Here is a 19,194-nt window from a genome sequence, read left to right as displayed (position 1 = left end):
TAGGGTTCTCTGCTGGTTCTGTGAGTAACACAGAGATATACATCAGAGAATAAGATACTATTTTTCTTGAAGACTAAAAGCTGATGCATATTTCAGTATGTCTTCAATCGAAAATGGAAGTGACTAGAAAATAGTGCAAAGCAGTGAGACTTCTCTCAGCACTAAAAAGCCACAGTGACCTAACCCCCCCAAAATTCAAACTAGATTGATAAAGTCATTGTACAGTTCTTTATCTGCAATAAGAAATTTGTGCCTATCTGACCTAAAGTATCTGCCCTATCTTTCAATATCTGAGCGTTACTTAGTTAAGGAGTCAGGACACTGAGACTTCCCTACTGAGTGAATTAAACATAGGTATTCTGCTGTGGTAGAAAATGGAGAGCTAAGCAGCAAAAGGAATCAGCAAATACTGTAGCAAAGACGTTACTAAAATAAGATTCTAAGGGTATGTTGCAATACCTTGCAGTGTGGAGATCCCAAGAACAGACCTGGTAAGCCATTACAGCTCATCACCACCCATTCTAAACTGGCTAGCAATGTATTCACCCAGATGCAATCTAGAAGAGATGTCCTGAGCTTTGTTTTCTAGGTTTGCTATGTGTTAAGTTATCACAATGTTCCGTAATGCATAGATAGGTGCATCTGCAGAAGTTTATTACTGTGGTGCAGGAGACAATCAATAGGTGGCCAAATGAAAGTCCTCTCCTTTCATTTGGTAGTCCCACTCACTGTATGAATGCTACAAGTGCAAATGAATGAACAGAAAACATATCAATTTAGTAGAACTTCAAGGGGATAGGAAGGAATAATATATAAAATAGAGTCTCTTTATAGCCCTTCTGAACTGCAGTTCACTCTCCTATGTTACTGTTGCAACTGAGTGGTAGATTTTATTGGTATGTGGTTTGAATTCAAGATTTTTCAGTGAATTAATTTTTAAAATTATTGTCTTAGACTAACATTTTTCAAGCATTTCATTCAGGAGTGCTTTTTGTCCAACCATTCTTGTGCTGATCAGAATTTCCAGTAGAGATTTACACTTACAGATGTCAGTGTTCCCTTTTATGTTTTTACAGACGTTGGTTGAATATGGAGCAAATGTCACCATGCAAAACCACGTGGGAGAGAAACCCTCACAAAGTGCTGAGCGACATGGGCACACCATGTGTTCCCGCTACTTAGTAGTTGTGGAGACATGTATGTCGCTGGCCTCTCAGGTTGTCAAGCTGACTAAGCAGCTGAAGGAGTAAGTGTTTCATTATTAGCAAGAGGGATTGATCTTAAAACAATACCCTAATTCATCTTCCGTTTATTAGCAGTGTCTATTTTCTTCTTCTTATAGATATTTTAAATTATATTTCTCCCTTATTTCTCCACTCTCTCCTGCTCTCAAGTATTTGTCACTTCACCTTTAGCAGCTCAGTTTTTCAGCTCTTCTTTTTGTGGGAGTTTGTTGTGTACAGACATCAAGGGAGTGGCAGCTGAAAAGGGTATGTATGAAGAAATCCATTCCCTTTTCCCTTTGCATATCTTGCAGTCACATCATTACAGATCATCACTTCTGTTCATATAGCATGCTTTTATATAGAGGTTACAGTGCTGGGTACTGATGTTGGGAGGAATAATAGATATAATAATAGTTGGAAAGATTTTTTTTTGGTCTTGGAAAGTCACCAAAACCTACAATGGCTACTCAGGAAATATCTTCTGTCCTGTATTTCTTCATATTAATTGGTTTTAGTATTTTGGTATGTTTTTTATTAAACATTCTGCAAAGAGCCTATTATTTTGTGACACAAATGATTCTAATTGCTTGCTTTAGTTGTAGATGCAGTTACTGTGGCTTAACATGTCAGTATCCTCATAAGACTCTCAGAAACCATCAGCACTGACCTGACATTGTTCTAGCATGGATATGTGATCAAGATGTCAGCTATCACAGCCCATGAAAATCACTTCTGATTACCTCGTTTCAAGGAGACTATATCATTTTATAGTGATAAATGTGTAGCTAATTGTATTGGGTATAAATTACAATATTCTGCTAGCAGGGGAGCTGCGGAGTGGCCTCAGTGAGAGCAAATGAGGGGTTTCCCTTTGCGAGACAGAACTCTCTGCAGTAGACCTACTGCAGGACACAACTAAGCTCCAGCAATCATTCTTGTTAGCACCTCTGAGAAAACATATCTAAAAAAGAGCAGAAAATGACAGAGAGACAAAGAAAACAGAAGAGTGAGAATCAGAGGGAACAGCAAGGCCAGAGGAGCTGGAGATGCACCAAGATGGAGAAGGCACAGCCCAAAATGGTCCATGGAGTACCCATTGTAGAACAGGTACATCCCTTGAAAGAGCTGCAGCCCACGGACAAGCCCAGAGCCAGTGATTTCCTGGTTGGAATGCAGTCTGTCAAACACCCCCACTAGAGAACAGGAAAGGGTGGGAAAAAAGGAGAAACAGAGAGAAACTGCTACACATGAACCCTGACCTGTGCTGCATGTTGGCTTACTGAAAAGACTGGAGGGTAACCTGCAGCAATGACAAGAGGGCAAGAGAGGTGTCTTGAGTGAAGCCTGAGAATGGGGAAGAGGACCTAGGTCAACAGATGAATCTGGGCAAGAAGCTGAGCTTGGAAAAGGAGAAATTGTAAAATTTTTTTCCCAATACCTGAACCAGTAATGAAATATTTATGCTAATTAAGTTAAAACCACCATGTTGAATCTCTTTTGCCCATGACAGTAACAGGGAGGTGATCTCCCTGTCTTTACCTTTACATTTTTTCTTTGCAGTATCAGCATGCTTTTAGATTTATACTGTGAAAAGTACAAACACTGGACTGAGGATCATTATAACATTTACCATTTTAATAATTTTACAGCTTGACAGTGTTCCCTGGATATGTCAACGTACCTGGTTGTACTTGGTCCATTTGCTGAAAAATACAATCATCTGACATAAAGGAAGAAATAAACATAGGGCATTCCCTAGAAGACAGCATTAGCATCTGACTAATATTGATGTATAATGAAATATATTTTCCCTATAATTCAGTAGAAAAAAAAAAAAAAAAGAAAAACCACACACACCAGGAAGTAGAGGTGGCAGCCACAGAATATCCAAGTTTCAGTTCTTTTCTGTTCTCTTCCAGTATTTGATAAAAGTTTTACCTCATATATGGAAAAAAAGGAGATGTTATGTGAGTCAGCAGGCTGTTTTCTCCCACAGAAATAGTCTAGTTGTGATTTTCATGACAGAACTATTAACATTTTTCCAAGTATCCCTGTTGTCTCACAGACTGCATCCATAGGAAGTCATTGAAATTATTATTATCAGGCTCCTGAGGAGTGTCTTTGTTTGTTTCAGCTGGAGTTGAATCTGCTTCCCTTCAGCAGCCTAGTTTTCAGGCTTCAGATTAGTTTCAGTAAGTGCAGCAGCAGCCTTTTCTCCCTTTTCTACAAAGATATGTCTCTTCTGCAACCCTGTTACAATTTACTGAGTCAGTGAAATAATCTATTTTCTGCTTGAAGGAGCAGCTTCTACATGCTATTTGGGCTGCAGGCCTCAGGCCACAAGTGGTTTTGATAGATGCAACGGACCATGTTCAGAGGCTCATGCTCAGGAGCCAGAAGGGATGAAGGAAGGAGACTATTGTCCTGTTTTTCAGTCCTCAGCCTTCTTAAAAATCCAAGGGTGGTACAAAGTACATCTATGGAACAGCTTGTCAAGGGCACCTTTATTACAGCAACACCTCTGAAAATCCTGAAAGCAGTTCTGGAGTTCCTGAAGACATTAGATGGCAACAAATGGAAGTCAAGTTTGCTAATCTAATTCTTTCAAATGTATGCAGTGCAGCTGTTATATGGGAATAACTGCAACCTGGGCAGTTGAGCTGGCTTTCCTGGATTTTCACCAACTACTTCTCCCAGGGTTAATGAACACTGTTCCAGAGATGGAAGAGGTATGATTGTATCATGATGGATATACCTGAACAAGTCAATATCAACACTGAGGGCTCTTACATGCTTCCCAGCTTTCCCTCAGCTTTCATAAACATGAGCTGATCATGCAATTCTCTTTATTTTGACTGCCTTAGTGGTGAAACAAAGGAGCCTCATCTGGTAACACTATTTCCCCAGCCACAGGAAGACTGGAATGGTTGATTTTCTGCAAGAAGAAAAGCAGTACAGAAACTCTCTTAGACAAGCACTTATCTTCTGTATCTGTATCTGATCTGTATCTTCAAAGGTTTTAACTCAAAGAAGGATGTATCACCTTCCATTCTCTTTTTGAGTTCTTCCAGGCATCAAGCAACACAGAGGAGTTCTAGAGAGAAGTTATCCCAAGCCATCATACTGTTTGGAGCCATTCCTTAATAGAAGGCAAAAAATTAAAGCAATAGTGTCACATTTTTCCAGTCTTCACATCTTTCAGCTCTTTGAACCAAAGCATCTCAGATGACAAATACAGAGGAATATAGAAAAATATTCTGAGCTGAGTCTAAGTCTCCATTCAGGTTTGAGCTGAGTCTAAGCCTCCATTCAGGGGCAGAAGCCTTTATATTTGGAAGAAGGAAATAAGTGGAAACTACTAATATTCCATCAAATCTTCACAAGAGGATTAACTGAGGTTTTCCTCCAAAAGGGAAAAAAACAATTCTTTCCAATAGGTGGAAAGTAGCCCACAAAGACCTACTGTTACTGGGTTCAAAATGCAAGCTGTGCTTTAAATCTCTTGCTAATTACAGAAGTTTTTCAATCCTGTATGACTTCCTGAGCTAAGTAAAATACTTGGGATAATCACAAAAGTTTCCCATAGAGACTATACAAAATAATTTGATTTCATTTTAGTTCCTAGGGTCTTCACAGGTCTTACCATCTTAATTGTTCTCTCACTGATTTTACCTGCCCAAAAAAATCCATAATTGCTAGTGTAGAAAATTCCTACATGCAATGTAAGTTGTATTATTTGGGCTTTCCTGGTCTGAAGAAACCATAAAGTGAGTGCTTCCATAGACTTCTTTTAAAATGCTGCCTGACAATGGACCTGCATTTCCATATTGTACTGTCCTACATTTGTGGACCTGGATGGGCATATCAATTAATGAGTGAGACACCTACTAATTTTTTTGATAGGCTATCAAGCCAAAATCTCTGTCAAGGCAAAGATCAAAACAAACCATAAGTCAACAGATGAAGTTGAGAAAATAATCTAATATTTTCATTTGTAGGCACTTTTCTATGTTTAATGAAAGAAATCCATGATTTTCCTGGAAGGAATAGCTGTAAAAATAACTGAATAAAAAAATCCCTTTAGTGGTATAGTAACGTGTGTGCAAGTACCTGGGGTTTCTGATTGTGTGGGTTTTTTGGGGGGTAAAATATGTTATATAGACATATAGTAAGAAACCCAATATAAACCCAAATATAAATATTCATCTCTTTTTTTACTTAGTTAAGCTATTTTATGTTCTGCTTTGTAGTGTAGTCATTCCTGTGTTACTTTAAAAAAAAAAAAAAAAAAAAGAAAGGAGAAATAAGAAAACATGCTATGAGAGATACTCTTGGAGAGCCCAGTGCCTCAGCCTATTCCCTCAGCAGGTACTGAGTTCCCTGATTTCATAAGGGGGTATTTAGGATCCCCAGATGTCTAACTAGGCACCAAAGGGTCTTTACATATTACTCACTGGGAACATTGGCTAAGCTAATATTCCCAGAATTTGGCCATCAATTATAATAAAACAAGTATACGTTCTTACCCCTGAAGCTACAGTGATCTTGTCTCCTAAATCAGTCTCTGGCTTTAATACTTTGAAGTATTGCTATTCCAAGAAATTGTGATCCCCTGTTTTCAATATTATCTTAGAATATATATGTGCATGTTATTTATATTTAGGGATAGTGCTGTCAAGATGTGTGGGTGTCTGTGACTTATGTACTGACTAGTTAAACTGTGAAAATGGAGGAAACTTTAACTCTTTTAGCACAATAAATTGTTTAAGTGGAATCAGAACACTACCTCAAGAAGACATGTCAGAGATCTCCATTGAAGCTAAACACTTTAAAAACTTTTAGCTGCATTATTTAGAAAAGAAATTGAAGGAATGATAAAAGGAAAAGAAAACAGGTGAATTGCATCACAACCTGAAAAAAAATTCACTGGCTCTTATAGGAGAGTATCTGGGGAGCTCCAGTATAAGCTAATGTTGACAAATGGTAGGACTCATATTAAAATAGTCTAAAGAAGTGTGTAGGCCAGAGGAAGGAAGATGGAAGATAAAAGGAAGAAAGTATCTACATAAAGCACGGCTGTTTTGTAAAATGCAAGGCAGTATGTCAAGATCACACCTTCATTTCTATTGCATTTTTCAAGCTCACTTTATTAAAAGTATATATTAAAAGTAAAACACTTGTTTTCTGCCAGCACTGCAAGTAGAACCTCTAGTCTAAAAAGTGATCTGGATTCTTTCTGGCTTTGACATTGCCAGTTATAAGGACTGCATTTGGAACACAGCTAAATCTTCTGCTTTCCTAGCATGTGAGCTAGGAAAGTGTCCAGCTCACTGGTAGAGAACTGCCTTAGTTATGGATATCGAACAAGAATAAAGGTGCTAAAAACATATTACTTAGGCAGCAACAGAAGCAGACACTGGGGAAAGCAGATAAAAAGTAATTTTCCCATGGTGATTTGGTCAGGACCAGGGAACAAAAGCCTCTAAAACTCTAATTTTCTTCAAGTTTTCTAATGATTCTGTCTGTGCAGTGTTTAGATGCACTGGAAATTACAGATCACTTAATAGATGTTATCTGTGGTGGTTGACAAAAACCAGTGTTTAGATGTAAGAATGGAATGTCGGAATGGTATGGAAGCAGGGAAAAGAAGACCTTTTTCTGGCAAATTGATCTGCCATTCTTGTAAAACTACTTGAGGGTTTGCAGGTTATAAGCAGCTCAACTGACACCTTCCTAGGGATATAGGTATGTTGCAGGACAACAGATGTGATTAAAGGTGATAAAAGGAAAATTGAGTTGGTACTGTGGATATCACTCTCACATTAGTAACATTTTCTAGGTACTGTTGCAATTTTTTTAAGTACTGGTCTCTAAAATTATTTGGAAAACAGTGTAGATCACCATACTGAAAGTGATGAACTTGGATAGGTATAGCACAGGGATAAGGTGGATACAGAGCCTGGGTAGGACTTTTGGAAAGGTTGCGCAACAAGCAGATGTGGTACAGACATCAAATACCTAATTCCATCCTGCAGCTGTAGTTTGGACAAATCCTTTCCAGTGGGCAGAAGCTTTTCTCTGAGTTAATTTGCAAATAGAAAGGGAGAGAGCAGTTGCCTGAGCTGTTGCTCAGATGGCAAAGGCCATCCATTGAACATAGGAAGTGACTGCTTAATCTATGCACTTTCTCTTCTTTTCCATAAACAAGTAAGAAGCAAAATGACCCTAAGTTTACCATATTTTTGTGTCTGTGAGTCACTCAGTTTCAATTCACTGTCACTTATGATCACACACTTGTCCTTATATGAAGTATAATAAGTAATCTGACACATTTTTCTCAGTTTTCCTGTAACTTATGCAGTCAGTTTTACAATTTGAGGTAAACAGTCCTACATTTTCTTGCAGGCAGACTGTGGAACGTGTGACATTACAGAACCAGCTCCAGCAGCTTTTAGAAGCCCAGCGGTCAGAGGGCAAGTCACTGTCCATGTCCCCAAGGTAAGGTGGCTGGAACGGTACTGCAGCCTGTATTTGCACACTTTCATAATACATCAGTTGTCAGGAGAAGCTGTGACCTGGCTGAATAGTAGATGTGTTCTGTAAAAAATATGTGGGGTTTTACCTCGTGGACTCAAAGCTCAGCTTCTAGAATTTGACAATGAGTAATGCTGATAAATATTGGAAATTTCTGAGTATAAATTAAGTAGTCCCTGCTTCCCAATAGAGTGAAAGCCAATTTTACAGTGGAATGTAGTATATTTTGAATTAGACGAACAGCAGAAGATACTAGAAACCCTAGGAAAGGGTTTTCCCCTTTAGTAAAGTTTGATGTTTTGTTGGTCTATTATACATTACTTTAGCAGTAAGTTATAAAAAGTTAGCAAAAGAACCTGCTTTCGTATTAATAAGGCTCCTTATACTCATTAAATCTTTTACCTGCTGTAGCTTGTATAAGAAGTCAAAATTCAGGAAACTTAATGTATTACCTATATATCCTGTCAGAAGTCACAGAAATAAACACAAGCTTCAGACATTAAAGAGGAAGACAGAGGGCTGAATCTCTGTGACATTGAGAGATCTGCATGGAAGCAGATGAAGCAAGCATTACTTCAGTCTCAGAGCAATTTGAAGATAATTTTGAAAGAAATTAAGTAGCTGACATGCAAATAGAGCTTAGTTTTTCCTTATTTTTAATCTAGTTTCCTCTGGAAGCCATATACAGTGTTTCTCCCTGTTTCAGAGTTGTTAGGGAGCTACATATATGTGGAACTCTAAAGCCAGCGTAAAAGCTTCTGCAGCTATTGACAATCAGACCTTTGGGTCATCAAGTATGAAATTCTAGGGCCAGTGACTGCTTTTTTTCAATTCTCACAGAATCCTGAGCATTTTTCTGTAAAAGTGCTCCATGGCCCTGAATTTCATGTGTCGCTGTTTCAGAGAAGTGCAAACAGTTGCAGTTGTAGATAACAAAGTCATTGGATTAGAGACACATTTGTGTAAAGGAATTTGTAAACTCCAAATCCCTGCTGAAGTAGAAAACCACACTGAAAAAAGGGTTTTTTGCCTTTTTTTAGGAATCTTTGTCTTCCCTATGTGCCATCTCAACAGGGACAATGGGACCAAAAGCTGTTTTCCAGCTCATTTGGTCTCTATGATTTTTGCTGCCTGATCTTTCAGTGGTCTCTCAACTGAGTTCTGATGTGCACCAGGACTGTTTTACTTTCAGTATCAGATAAGATCAGGTGAAAGCAGATCCCTCATAATTCATTATTCCTGTAAAACGGTAGGCTTCAACATCATTTTAGTTAAGTGAGCAAGTCTGAAAATTACACTCTATTTATTTTATTTCGTAGTTGGTTACTACTTTCCCTTCTAGTTGGAACTCACTTACAGATATTTTCATCATCCAAGGAGGGAGTAGCAGATCTCAGATAACATATCCCTTTTATTAGGAATGTGCGCTGTAGATAAATGCATGTTCTTCAGAGTGTTTAGGTTTGCCATGGAAAAAAACCCATAAAATTACTTGAAAATGAGGTGCTTAGTATAGGCATGTGAATTTTTTACACTGTGAGAACTATGGACTCATCAGAGCAGAAGGTGCTTGCCAGCCTCACAAGAACCTAAATTTTGTCACCTTATCTTTGCTTAGAGGAAAAGTGTTTTAAAGTAAGAATGTGAAGTGTTATGAGCTCTAGCATATGTCACAGGAAAAGAAAAGATCTCTGCAATTTACATTCTTCACAAATCCAGCATTGTTGAAATTGCTGTTTCCTTCTGTAAAATGGATGGAGTTCTAAATTTAATTTATTATTCTATTAGTATTGAAATACATTCATGTCACCTTTCTCTTGCTTTTCAGTATTTCATGTCTGAAAAGGTTTTGAGTGCAAATTACCCTGACTTTTTATGAGGTCTTATATGGTTGTTATTATTAATACCAGATGCAGGTTAGATTTATGAAACCATTGCTATGCAGACAGGTGGTACTTTCACAGGACTTAGAATAAGCTACTTTTTTATTATGGTGTGACTTGGATAGTAGGCATTTGGCCTTGTGGTGTTTTTTTGCATGTCAGCTCACGCTATTAGGAGTAGTGTCTCTAGCGTTTTCCTCATAAAGTCATGTTTGGTGTTTGAATAACCATTCTAAGTTTTGATTTTAAGGAGTTTTTTTTATAAGACAAAGTGAAGATACTCAAATTCTACATAGGAGTGAAAACAATATTACATCCTTCTCTATGTAATCTTTGCTGTGCCATCACAGTAATGAATTCCATGTGAGTACCAATGAAAAGGATAAGTAACAATAAACTGAGACAGACCCATACATTGGAAATGCCAGTTTCACATTTTAGATATGCCTTGACTTTGCTCTGACATTTCCTTTTTTTCTTCTTTAAGCTTGCCATCATCTCCTGCTTCTGGCAAAACCCAGTGGAAACCATCTGAAGCAGATGAATTGTCTCCACCAAAAAGTAAATTGAACACCCAAGATGGGATTCAGATTCTTGGCAGCTTGGGAACAAGCACATCTGGTCGTGCTCGAGCTAAGATAAAAGATGAGGACTCAGATAAAATCTTGCGCCAGTTGTTGGGGAAGGAAATCTCTGAAAATGTCTGTATGCAGGAAAAGCTGACTTTGGAATTTCAGGATGCTCATGCATCCTCCAAGAACGTGAAGAAGATTTTGCCAGAGAAAAGGGAGTTGAAATTAGCCCGACTGAGGCAACTGATGCAGCGATCTCTCAGTGAGTCTGATACAGATTCAGCTAATTCTGAGGACCACAAGAACACCCCTGTGAAAAGAACTGACAAACCAAGACCTCAGCCTATAGTGGAGAGTGTTGAGAGCACAGAGAGTTTGAACATGATGCTTAAGAAGCACACTTCCACAGCTGGACGGCGCTTCCCTTTTGGTATCAGGGTCTCCAAGTCTGTGGATGGCCACAGTCCTTCCCCTACTTCAGAGAGCAGCGATCCAGATAACGAAGCCCCGTACCAGTCTGGTACGGTGCCTCAGAGCCAGTTTTGTGGAGACAACTCTCCATCCAACACAGACAGTGCCACTGCCCAGAAGGTTGCTACCAGCCCTAAGAGTGCTCTCAAGTCTCCATCTTCAAAGCGCAGAACGTCTCAAAATTTGAAACTTCGGGTAACTTTTGAGGAGCCTGTGGTGCAGGTGGAGCTAGCAGAGTCAGAACTAACTGAGGAAAAGGATAAAGACCGGAGCAAAGGACTCATGCAGGCTCCAGCCAGCTCTGGGGAGCATGCAGGGGACCAACTGAAAAGGCCTTTTGGAGCCTTCCGGTCCATAATGGAGACACTGAGTGGTAACCAAAATAACAACAACAATTGTCAAACAGCAAACCTCATCAAAACCTCCTCAACGCTGCCTTTTACCTCACTAGGAAGGAAGACAACAGAAAGCAAGGGAAATCCAGCAGTTGTCTCAAAAGGAAGAAACAAGCCAGTGAGTACACTGAAAGAAGGAGGAGCCTTTTTTTTCTTGCCTAATTAAGTAATGCATAAGTTTGACAGCTTCTTCCTTCTGCCTTTCCGTTGCAAAACAATACACACAAATACTTTATTATATTTGACCTGCAGAAAGGGTGACCTCCATCTACTTTTTAGTTTTGGAAGAATTTTCCAAGGAGGGGCAGGTATTCCTTATGTATAGAGTCTGTGCTCTTAGGGCACATGATTCACATATTCTGTGTTGAAAGCTTTCCACAGAAAAGTGATTCACATGGAAATGATGTTTGGTGTTGCAATGAGTGGCAAAACACACAATAAGAATGCCAGTCTTGAAAACATGGGTTTTCTGAGGAGTAAATAACTGAAGGACTAGCTGTGTCCTATCCTATAAAGACTGATGAGGCCAACAGAATAGGAAACATAACAAAGAAAAATTACAGAAATGGTCCTTCCTGCTTCTGTGGGAGCTGCAGCCAGTCCTAGGTATTGAAGCTGTCAGCAGCAAGTCTTTTTTGACCACCTTCTCCTCATAGCACAATCTTGTGTCAGAGCAGATGGTTGGCCTGTCACAAAACGTACTGGATTCAGATCTCCTTTCTGCAGTGAACAGAGTGCATTTTCTGGGAATCCAAGGGAAAGAGGGGTGTGTGCAATTAAAAGACTGGTCCTCCTATTTAAAAGGAAGGAGAAAATACTTGGAACAAATGCATCTTTCAAGGTTTTAGGTCATAGGTTGGACTCGATGATCTCGAAGGTCTTTTTCAACCTAATTGATTCTGTGATTCTGTTATTTTGCACTGAATAGAAGAGACAGATGTAGGAAATACTGTGGGTGCAGTAGGTTTGTGGAGTGGAGAGTACTGTGAGCATCTAGAGATACAGTAGAGGTGAGTGAGAGAGAATGGGAGATGATTTAATCCTCTGTGGAAGACAGAGAGGGAGGGAAGCAGTAGATGGAAAGACATGAGGTGAAAGAATAATTTCAAGATGGAGAAAAACACATAAGGCAGGCCAATAGGGGGAGGAGCAGCAGTAGTAAATTATCTACTGTAGAAAGTATGACAAGGTAATGGGAGAAAAATACAGGAAAATCTTAGGAAAAGAGGAGGCAAAAGAAACAGTGGAAAGAAAGAACTGGGAAATAGTGAATAGTCCATATTAGTGAGTGCTATTAGACCAGTAATGCTATAGCAGACTGAAATGAAATTAAATGAAACTGAATGAAAAATTCAAAGGAGACCTAAAGGGCTAAGTTGAAGTGTGACTGTGTTTCTTAAAGTTTACTCAGAATCACAATATGAACTGCTGATTTGAGCCTTTAAAGACATGCACCATCTAGTTGAACAGCCAATTTAACAAAATATTTTTATAACACAGTAACTTTTTTACTTTTTAAGTGGGTGATTCAGATTTCATAGTGACAGGGGAAAAGACAGTCTGTCGTCAGCGTTCTGATAGGTTGCAAGGCCATGAGCAGTTTCTGTAGTTCCCTAAGAAATTTGAAGGATTGAATGAGGTAATTCTAACAGTATTGATGCTTGCAATGTAAAATGCTTGTTCTGTGAAAAGGCCATGTTGGCATGTCACTGCTGCCAGCATCAAAACTGTGGAAAGACTAAAGTTTCCTACAAGCCAAAGGACCATAGCACATATCTCCAAGAGATAACAGATTCAGGTGCAAAAAGAAATCTGTTAAAATGTTACTGTGACTGACTGCATGTTTTAGTAGATTTTCGTGTTATCCATGTGGGAAGCTCTGTGCATGCTCTTAATTGATTTGATCTTGTACTTCCTTAGGATCCTTACTTCAGCTACACCAGTTTTTCTTCTAGCATGCTGAATGAAGAATTGTGTAACTATGCTTGGTATGTGCTTATGCATGGTAATGTTTAGCATCTCTGTTGCCTTCTTTTCTCAAATTGTATGTGTTTGCTAACATTGTAACTGAAACACTGGAATTGATTCACAAGAGGGGAAGTAGAGGAGCATCTGAACTCCTAGAAAAGCAGAAATTTATGATGGATTTCTGCTGATGTCACCATTGAACTGGCTACAGGATTTCAGTTCCAAGCAAGTACAGAAAGTATTCATGCTCATAAATCCACCAGGGTGTATAGCAGACTTTGGCTGAGTACTCTGCCTCTGTTGAATAAAAGTCAAGTACCAGATGAGAATGGAAATTAAATTTCCTCTCATGAGAAGAGCAAAAAGACCACAGTTCATCTCTAAAAAGAGAATATTGAGAACATGAAGCAGAATGCTGTACTTTAAGTTTAAATGCTCTTCTACTTTCACATATTTTTCTTACTCTTCAGACTTTTCTTACCTTTTAGACTTTGAAGTTAAATCTGTTTTTTGAAAGTCTGATTAACTCTGACTGTGTTCAAACTCCTTAATTTAGTCCTGTTTCAACAGGATTATATTCAGGAAGATAGACCAGTCCCTCAATTCCATGAAGATATGTTGGAAAAAACAACACTCGATAAAATGTTTGTGTATTTTTCAAGTAAATGCTCTCTAAAAATGGCCTGTCATTTTTACTTAACTTTTTAACACTCACAAATTCCTTTTCTCTTTTTCTGTTAAACTGAGATGTAAGATTTGTTTAGTATTAGTTGTTGTGCAGTTCAAGGCCCTAAGTCACCTTCAAGTTAGTGTTTTCTAAGTATCTAATACATGGAGGAAGGAGGGGTCCATTCACTGGTTTTCTATTGCAGGACCTTCCCATACTTAAAAACTTAATTTCTGTACTGGAGATGTGAGTCTTGTTCAGAAGCCATTGGCACAGTGTATGTGAAAACAGAAACTGTAGGATTTCCAAGAGGTTTCATTCTCTCCTGAAAACAAAGAAGGAAAATTCTGTGCAGAAAACTGGATAGCAGCAGTTTGAGGGAGCATCAGTGGGCAGCTTCCAGTCAAAACATCCAGCTGCCTGTCCAAATCTTAAAGTCATGCAAAATGAATAATCTCATCCTTATGTTAGAGCCATCTCCCAGATGTAGGCAGTTGTTGTAATTTGTCACTTGCCTTGTGTAACTACTCTTGTGTGAGAAATTCCTGGCAATGTGGCATTTTCCCAGAAATAGAAAATTTCAGATTGGAAAGAAGTGTATCTGGAGTCACTTGCTGGGAGAGTGATGGTTGGGCGTGAACTCCTAGCTATCTGTTCAGGGTCTGCTGGTCCAGGCACCATGTCCTAAAGCTGCCCCCATTACCATGGACACATGGAGGACTGGAGAGTAGGAAACAAGGAGCAGAGTGCACAAAGGGCACAGCTTGAGGAGGCTGTACAGTACCCGCAATATAGAAAGTGGGCAAACTCTCTGCCAAATTCTGTGGCATGAGATTTCCAAATATCTTGTAAGAATGGAAGTTGTATTATGCTTTTCAAAAATCAGGACACAGACCTGAAGGTTCTCAGAGCTTCTAAGCTAGCCTTTGTAATGACCTCTAGCATATGTTGTGATTTTTGAATAGCAAAATGAGTGCCTGTCATTTGTCAACTACATGATGTCCAGCAGTTGTGACATTTAAATCTTAAAGGAACATCGCCTTTGTGTGCACTACAAGCTTCTGGACACTGTTTGAATTTTCCCTGGATAGTCTGGGGAAACTACATAATTACCATTTCAGAACTATTTTGGAAAAAAGAACTTTTTTGAAAACAGGGCAGTCTTTGGTGGTTAAAACCTTTACAGATTTTTATATTGGATAGTTATATTTTTTAACACTGTCCCAAGCCCATTTTCACACTACACCATTATAGCAGGGAATTTAATTAGCATTTTCTGAAATCTGAAGTCATGATACGAAATCTACTTTCAGTGAGATGACATTCCTGTCAACTAGTTTCCAGCACCTTTTTCTTCAGCTTCTATTCTTTTCATTGTTTTGGTTTTTTGGGGGTTTTTTTTGCGGGTTTTTTTTTGTTTTGTTTTGGTTTGGGTTTTTTATTCAACATAGCCCTAAGTACATTAAGGCTTTGTAGTTTACTTTTTCAAGTTGGTCACAGCATAATGGTAGAGGACTGTGCTATTTTTTTTTACTGGCCTTTTTAAATTTGATACACCCCATTTTTCCTAAAGCCTTGGAGGAAATTTTGGACATGCAAGATGGTTTGGGATATTTTTTCCTCTTTTGGAAGGATTAGCTACTTTGGCATATTAGAACTCCAAGCAAATACTTTTAGTAGTTTTTCCATTTTATATGCCAATGAACAGCTCTTTCCCACACTTTAAATCATCTGAGATCTGCATTACATTAAAATAAGCAGTAACTCACCATATCAATATAAAACCCTGTATTAGGTACAGCTATCAACAGCAAAATTGCTTCCTACATGGGGGCACTCAGCAGAATCCATCATCAGATGTCTGTCAGATAGTAAAAATGGGTATGCTTCTAAAACAGCAAGTGGATCTAACCTAATATGTATCACACTGCTAGGCCCAATATTGGATAAATTACAACTTCAAATATATCCTCCAGAAAAATAATGCTTATCTATGTGTAGAACAAAATAGTAACCATTTGTATTAGTAGAGTATACCATCAATGTGAAAGCAGCTTTGTTGCAAAAGATTTACATTTGTTCTCTTGTGAACCGTTGTGATATTGCATCCCTGCCTGTTGCATGAGAGGATGTATAACTGGTGATACAGGCACTAGAAGATGTTAGAAATTTAATTAGAAATTTGGTTACTAATTAGCAATATTGGTAATACCAATATTTTCTCCAGGCCAGGAAGCACACTTGCAGAAGGTGTGTCTGTTGTCTGTTCAATATTGTCACCTAGAGATATCTGCGTTAGCTAAAAATGTTCCTCATTGAGGTCACATTGCAACTGTAGAGCTGCCAAAAGGGATCTTTGTTGTGCCTAATGAGCCTCTACATGGGGAGCTCACCCACAGGCTTTTTCAACACTGCAAGCCTGAGCCAATGCAGCAGGTAAATCTTAGCCTTAGAAAGCATTCTTTAGTAAAGATACATGGTTAATGCTATGATGACAGCAATGCATGTAAAATGCCAACATGAAGATATGGCAAAGAGTTAAGCCCTTCTTTTACTTCCTCAGACTCAGTCCTGCAAAGTCTGTCTTGCCTGACTCAATTCTGTGCCTTTTGCTCTTGCTTTGGGTATGTGACAACTGTAATTTAGATGAAAAAAGGGGGGGTTGAAATAGAATGATCAACTCATGAACTTCTTATTAGGACCCAAAACTATGGTCCATGAGGTTAGCTTCTGTTAAACCCTAAAGCAGCCACTAGGTTATCTAATCACTGTAAGTATAAGTTTCTTGGGAATATTTGGTTCTTTGTGATGGTTGTAGGCTGAAATAAAGCTATTCTGACTTAAAAGAGCCAGGCTCACCAATATATGAGTTAAAGGCAAAGTTCTTCATACACACTCTTGCTCTCACTCTAGTGCCTCTGTCCTTTGCAGCAGCAAACCAGCTAATCATGATTGTATTGTAGGAGTTTTGATCTTCAGTAGTAATAACTAAAAGTGAGGCTCTTAATGAGTTTGAAAATTGCCATGGACTGGATGCTTAGTCAACAATCAGTTGAAAGGTTAATTGAAGAGAAGGGGAGCATTCTGGGAATTCAGAACAAGAGCGTATGAAAGGAAGTGAAGAAAATGAGTGCTACGAATATGTTTAATTTTGTGCTTAATTTTTCTACTCTAAGTGGCAAGCTGTCATTCAGATCTCCTACGCAGTAGATAGATAGGTTCATTTCTCTCTGATGATTATTCATGGGCACGAGATAATTCTATTACAGGCAGAGTCAGGAACCAATAGGATATATTTAATGTTCATTGTAGTGGATTTTTCTGTCACTTTGATACTTTTCTCTGAAGTACAAGGAATTTTTTGATATTCTATGCATTATTACCAGAACATGACAACAGCACACTAATTAATGCTGTGACTTTAAAAGCTCCTCATCATCCCATGGGTTTTCAGGTTTGATTTCAGAATGGAAGCTATAACCCAGAAAAAAAAATCCACTATTTTATGTAGCATATGTCTAGAAAAATAACCCCAAAGAGGAAGATTAATTCAGATTTCAGTACATACAAATGGAACAAAGCAGGGTAAATAAACACACTGCCAACCCCTTTATATTTTTAGTGTTACCACTGAGTAATTTTCTCCTTTTTTTTCTCCAGGCATGATGACATCAACTGGAAAATCCGGAAGTCTGACACTCAAAAGAGTACTAAAGAGCCAGAGCTGCAGGAATTCTTCCTCTAAACCATGTCTTGATGTCTCACTTAGTCTGAAATATCTGAAACATAGCCTTTTGAAACACTAATATGAGACATACCCCTCACCAGCAAAACAGCAGCTGTTAGAATGCCTTAATTTGTATCAGTTAGACAATATACAAATCTTTTTTTATGATATATGTGTATGTGTAACTTGTTTGTAAGCTATGCTGTATAAAGGCATGGGTGAGCAGAAGTAACAATTTGAAAATCGTTACAACACTTGCAACCTCCAAAATGTTTGTTAGGCCACAGAACACATTTTGTACTTTGTGTCTTGCATGGATATATTGTCATATATCTTTATTTCCCTTTGTCAACAGCATATACTGTCAAAATTTCATCCAGGACTCTGCCTGCACAGCTCCTCAGTGAGATCAAGGCAAAAGCATTGATTTTCTTTTTTTAAGTATGGTTTGTCTGTTGTTATTTCTATTTTTTGTAAAAAGGAAATAAAGACGGTGTTAATAGGAGACACTGAGTGCAGATACTTCCTATAATTCATTTCCTCTTTTGAACATTAATTTTTTTATTGTTCTTTTTGCTGTTCATTTGATAAATAGACAACATCCAGTTTCTGGATTTCAGTCGATTCGATATGTCAAGAGTTGCTTTAATGTTTAGTAGTACTTTATCAGCTTTAAAACATGTAGAAATAAAAAGTGTAATTTTAAGTTACCAATTACTGCTACTTGGCAAACACTAGCAGTGTGCTCAGCTTTGTTGAAGTTACTGCATAATCTACTGAAACTCTAATCCACATTCTCTCAAAGCTGTCATGATCCCTTTATTAAATGTTCTTTTAACTTTTCAGAGAAAACAAATTAATTCTGTTTGTTTCTGGTAAACTTTGAGTACATTCTTCAAATGCATCCTACAGCACAACATCCAAAAGCAGACTACTAGGCAATCTTTACTTGTCTCATTTTTTTATAGCTTTATGTGTTATATATTCGCTTTATTTTGATTATGTTGATTTATTTCCATTTGAGGACTGCTACGGTTTGCTGAGAAAGATCCAAATTCATGAGGATTTATTTTGCTGACTGTTCTAATAGAACACAGGGAAGTCAAAGAAAATTTGCCAAGGAAATTTTTTTGTCGCAAAGACAGTCATAGAATCATGAAGTGGTTTGGGCTGGTCAAGTCATTTATAGATCATTGAGTTCCAACCTCTCAGTAGTGGACAGGGACATAAAAATTATGATATTGTGATAATTAAGTTCCTGCAAATGCAGAACTAGTAACTAAAAAAATCTGGGCACATGAGGATTTTAATTAAGTACAATAGAGTTGCTTTCTGTGCAATTTCTCTTGCCTTTTTTTTTTTTTTTTTTTTTTTTTTTTTTTTTTTTTTTTTTTTTTTTTGTGTGTGTGTGTGTGTGTGTGTGTGTGTGTGTGTGTGTGTGTGTTTATCTTAACTGTTGGGCATCGTTTATGGTCAGTGAGGAGAGAGATTCATTCTACGTATTAGATATGTCTTATTTGCCAGGAGGACCAGCTAGTCTCTTCCTACTTGCTACAGGGGAGCTGAGACAATAAAGCTATTGGAATAGTTACTTACTATTTGGATGCCTTTAATTAGGTGTGAATCTCTTTGTGTCTTCAGAGTGATGTCACATTTGGCCACACATCTTGCATGGACCAAGATGGCTGAATGCCCTAGGCACCCTGTTTGTAGGCTTTGGGTAAGCACAGATTACTACTGGATAATATAGG

The 19,194-nt window shown here is 38.2% G+C and overlaps 1 protein-coding gene across 2 annotated transcripts in view; it reads left to right on the top strand.

Moving 5' to 3' along the window:
• Nucleotides 1–18,096, top strand: part of SNCAIP (synuclein alpha interacting protein) — an 88,335-nt gene extending 70,239 nt beyond the window's left edge. The window contains exons 8-12 of one of the 2 annotated variants that reach the window (XM_083884421.1): nt 1,077–1,246; nt 7,632–7,724; nt 10,131–11,199; nt 13,002–13,069; nt 17,377–18,096. In XM_083884421.1, the coding sequence (XP_083740547.1) occupies nt 1,077–1,246; nt 7,632–7,724; nt 10,131–11,199; nt 13,002–13,069; nt 17,377–17,461 (1,485 nt within the window). In that variant the 3' untranslated portion in view covers nt 17,462–18,096. The remainder of the gene's footprint in view (nt 1–1,076; nt 1,247–7,631; nt 7,725–10,130; nt 11,200–13,001; nt 13,070–17,376) is intronic. The other variant, XM_083884422.1, reaches the window with a different exon arrangement.
• Nucleotides 18,097–19,194: the final 1,098 nt, after the last annotated feature.

This window comes from Zosterops lateralis (genome assembly GCF_965231275.1).
Source record: "Zosterops lateralis genome assembly, chromosome: Z".
Taxonomy (NCBI): domain Eukaryota; kingdom Metazoa; phylum Chordata; class Aves; order Passeriformes; family Zosteropidae; genus Zosterops; species Zosterops lateralis.
This window is presented reverse-complemented; position numbering and strand designations above follow the sequence as displayed.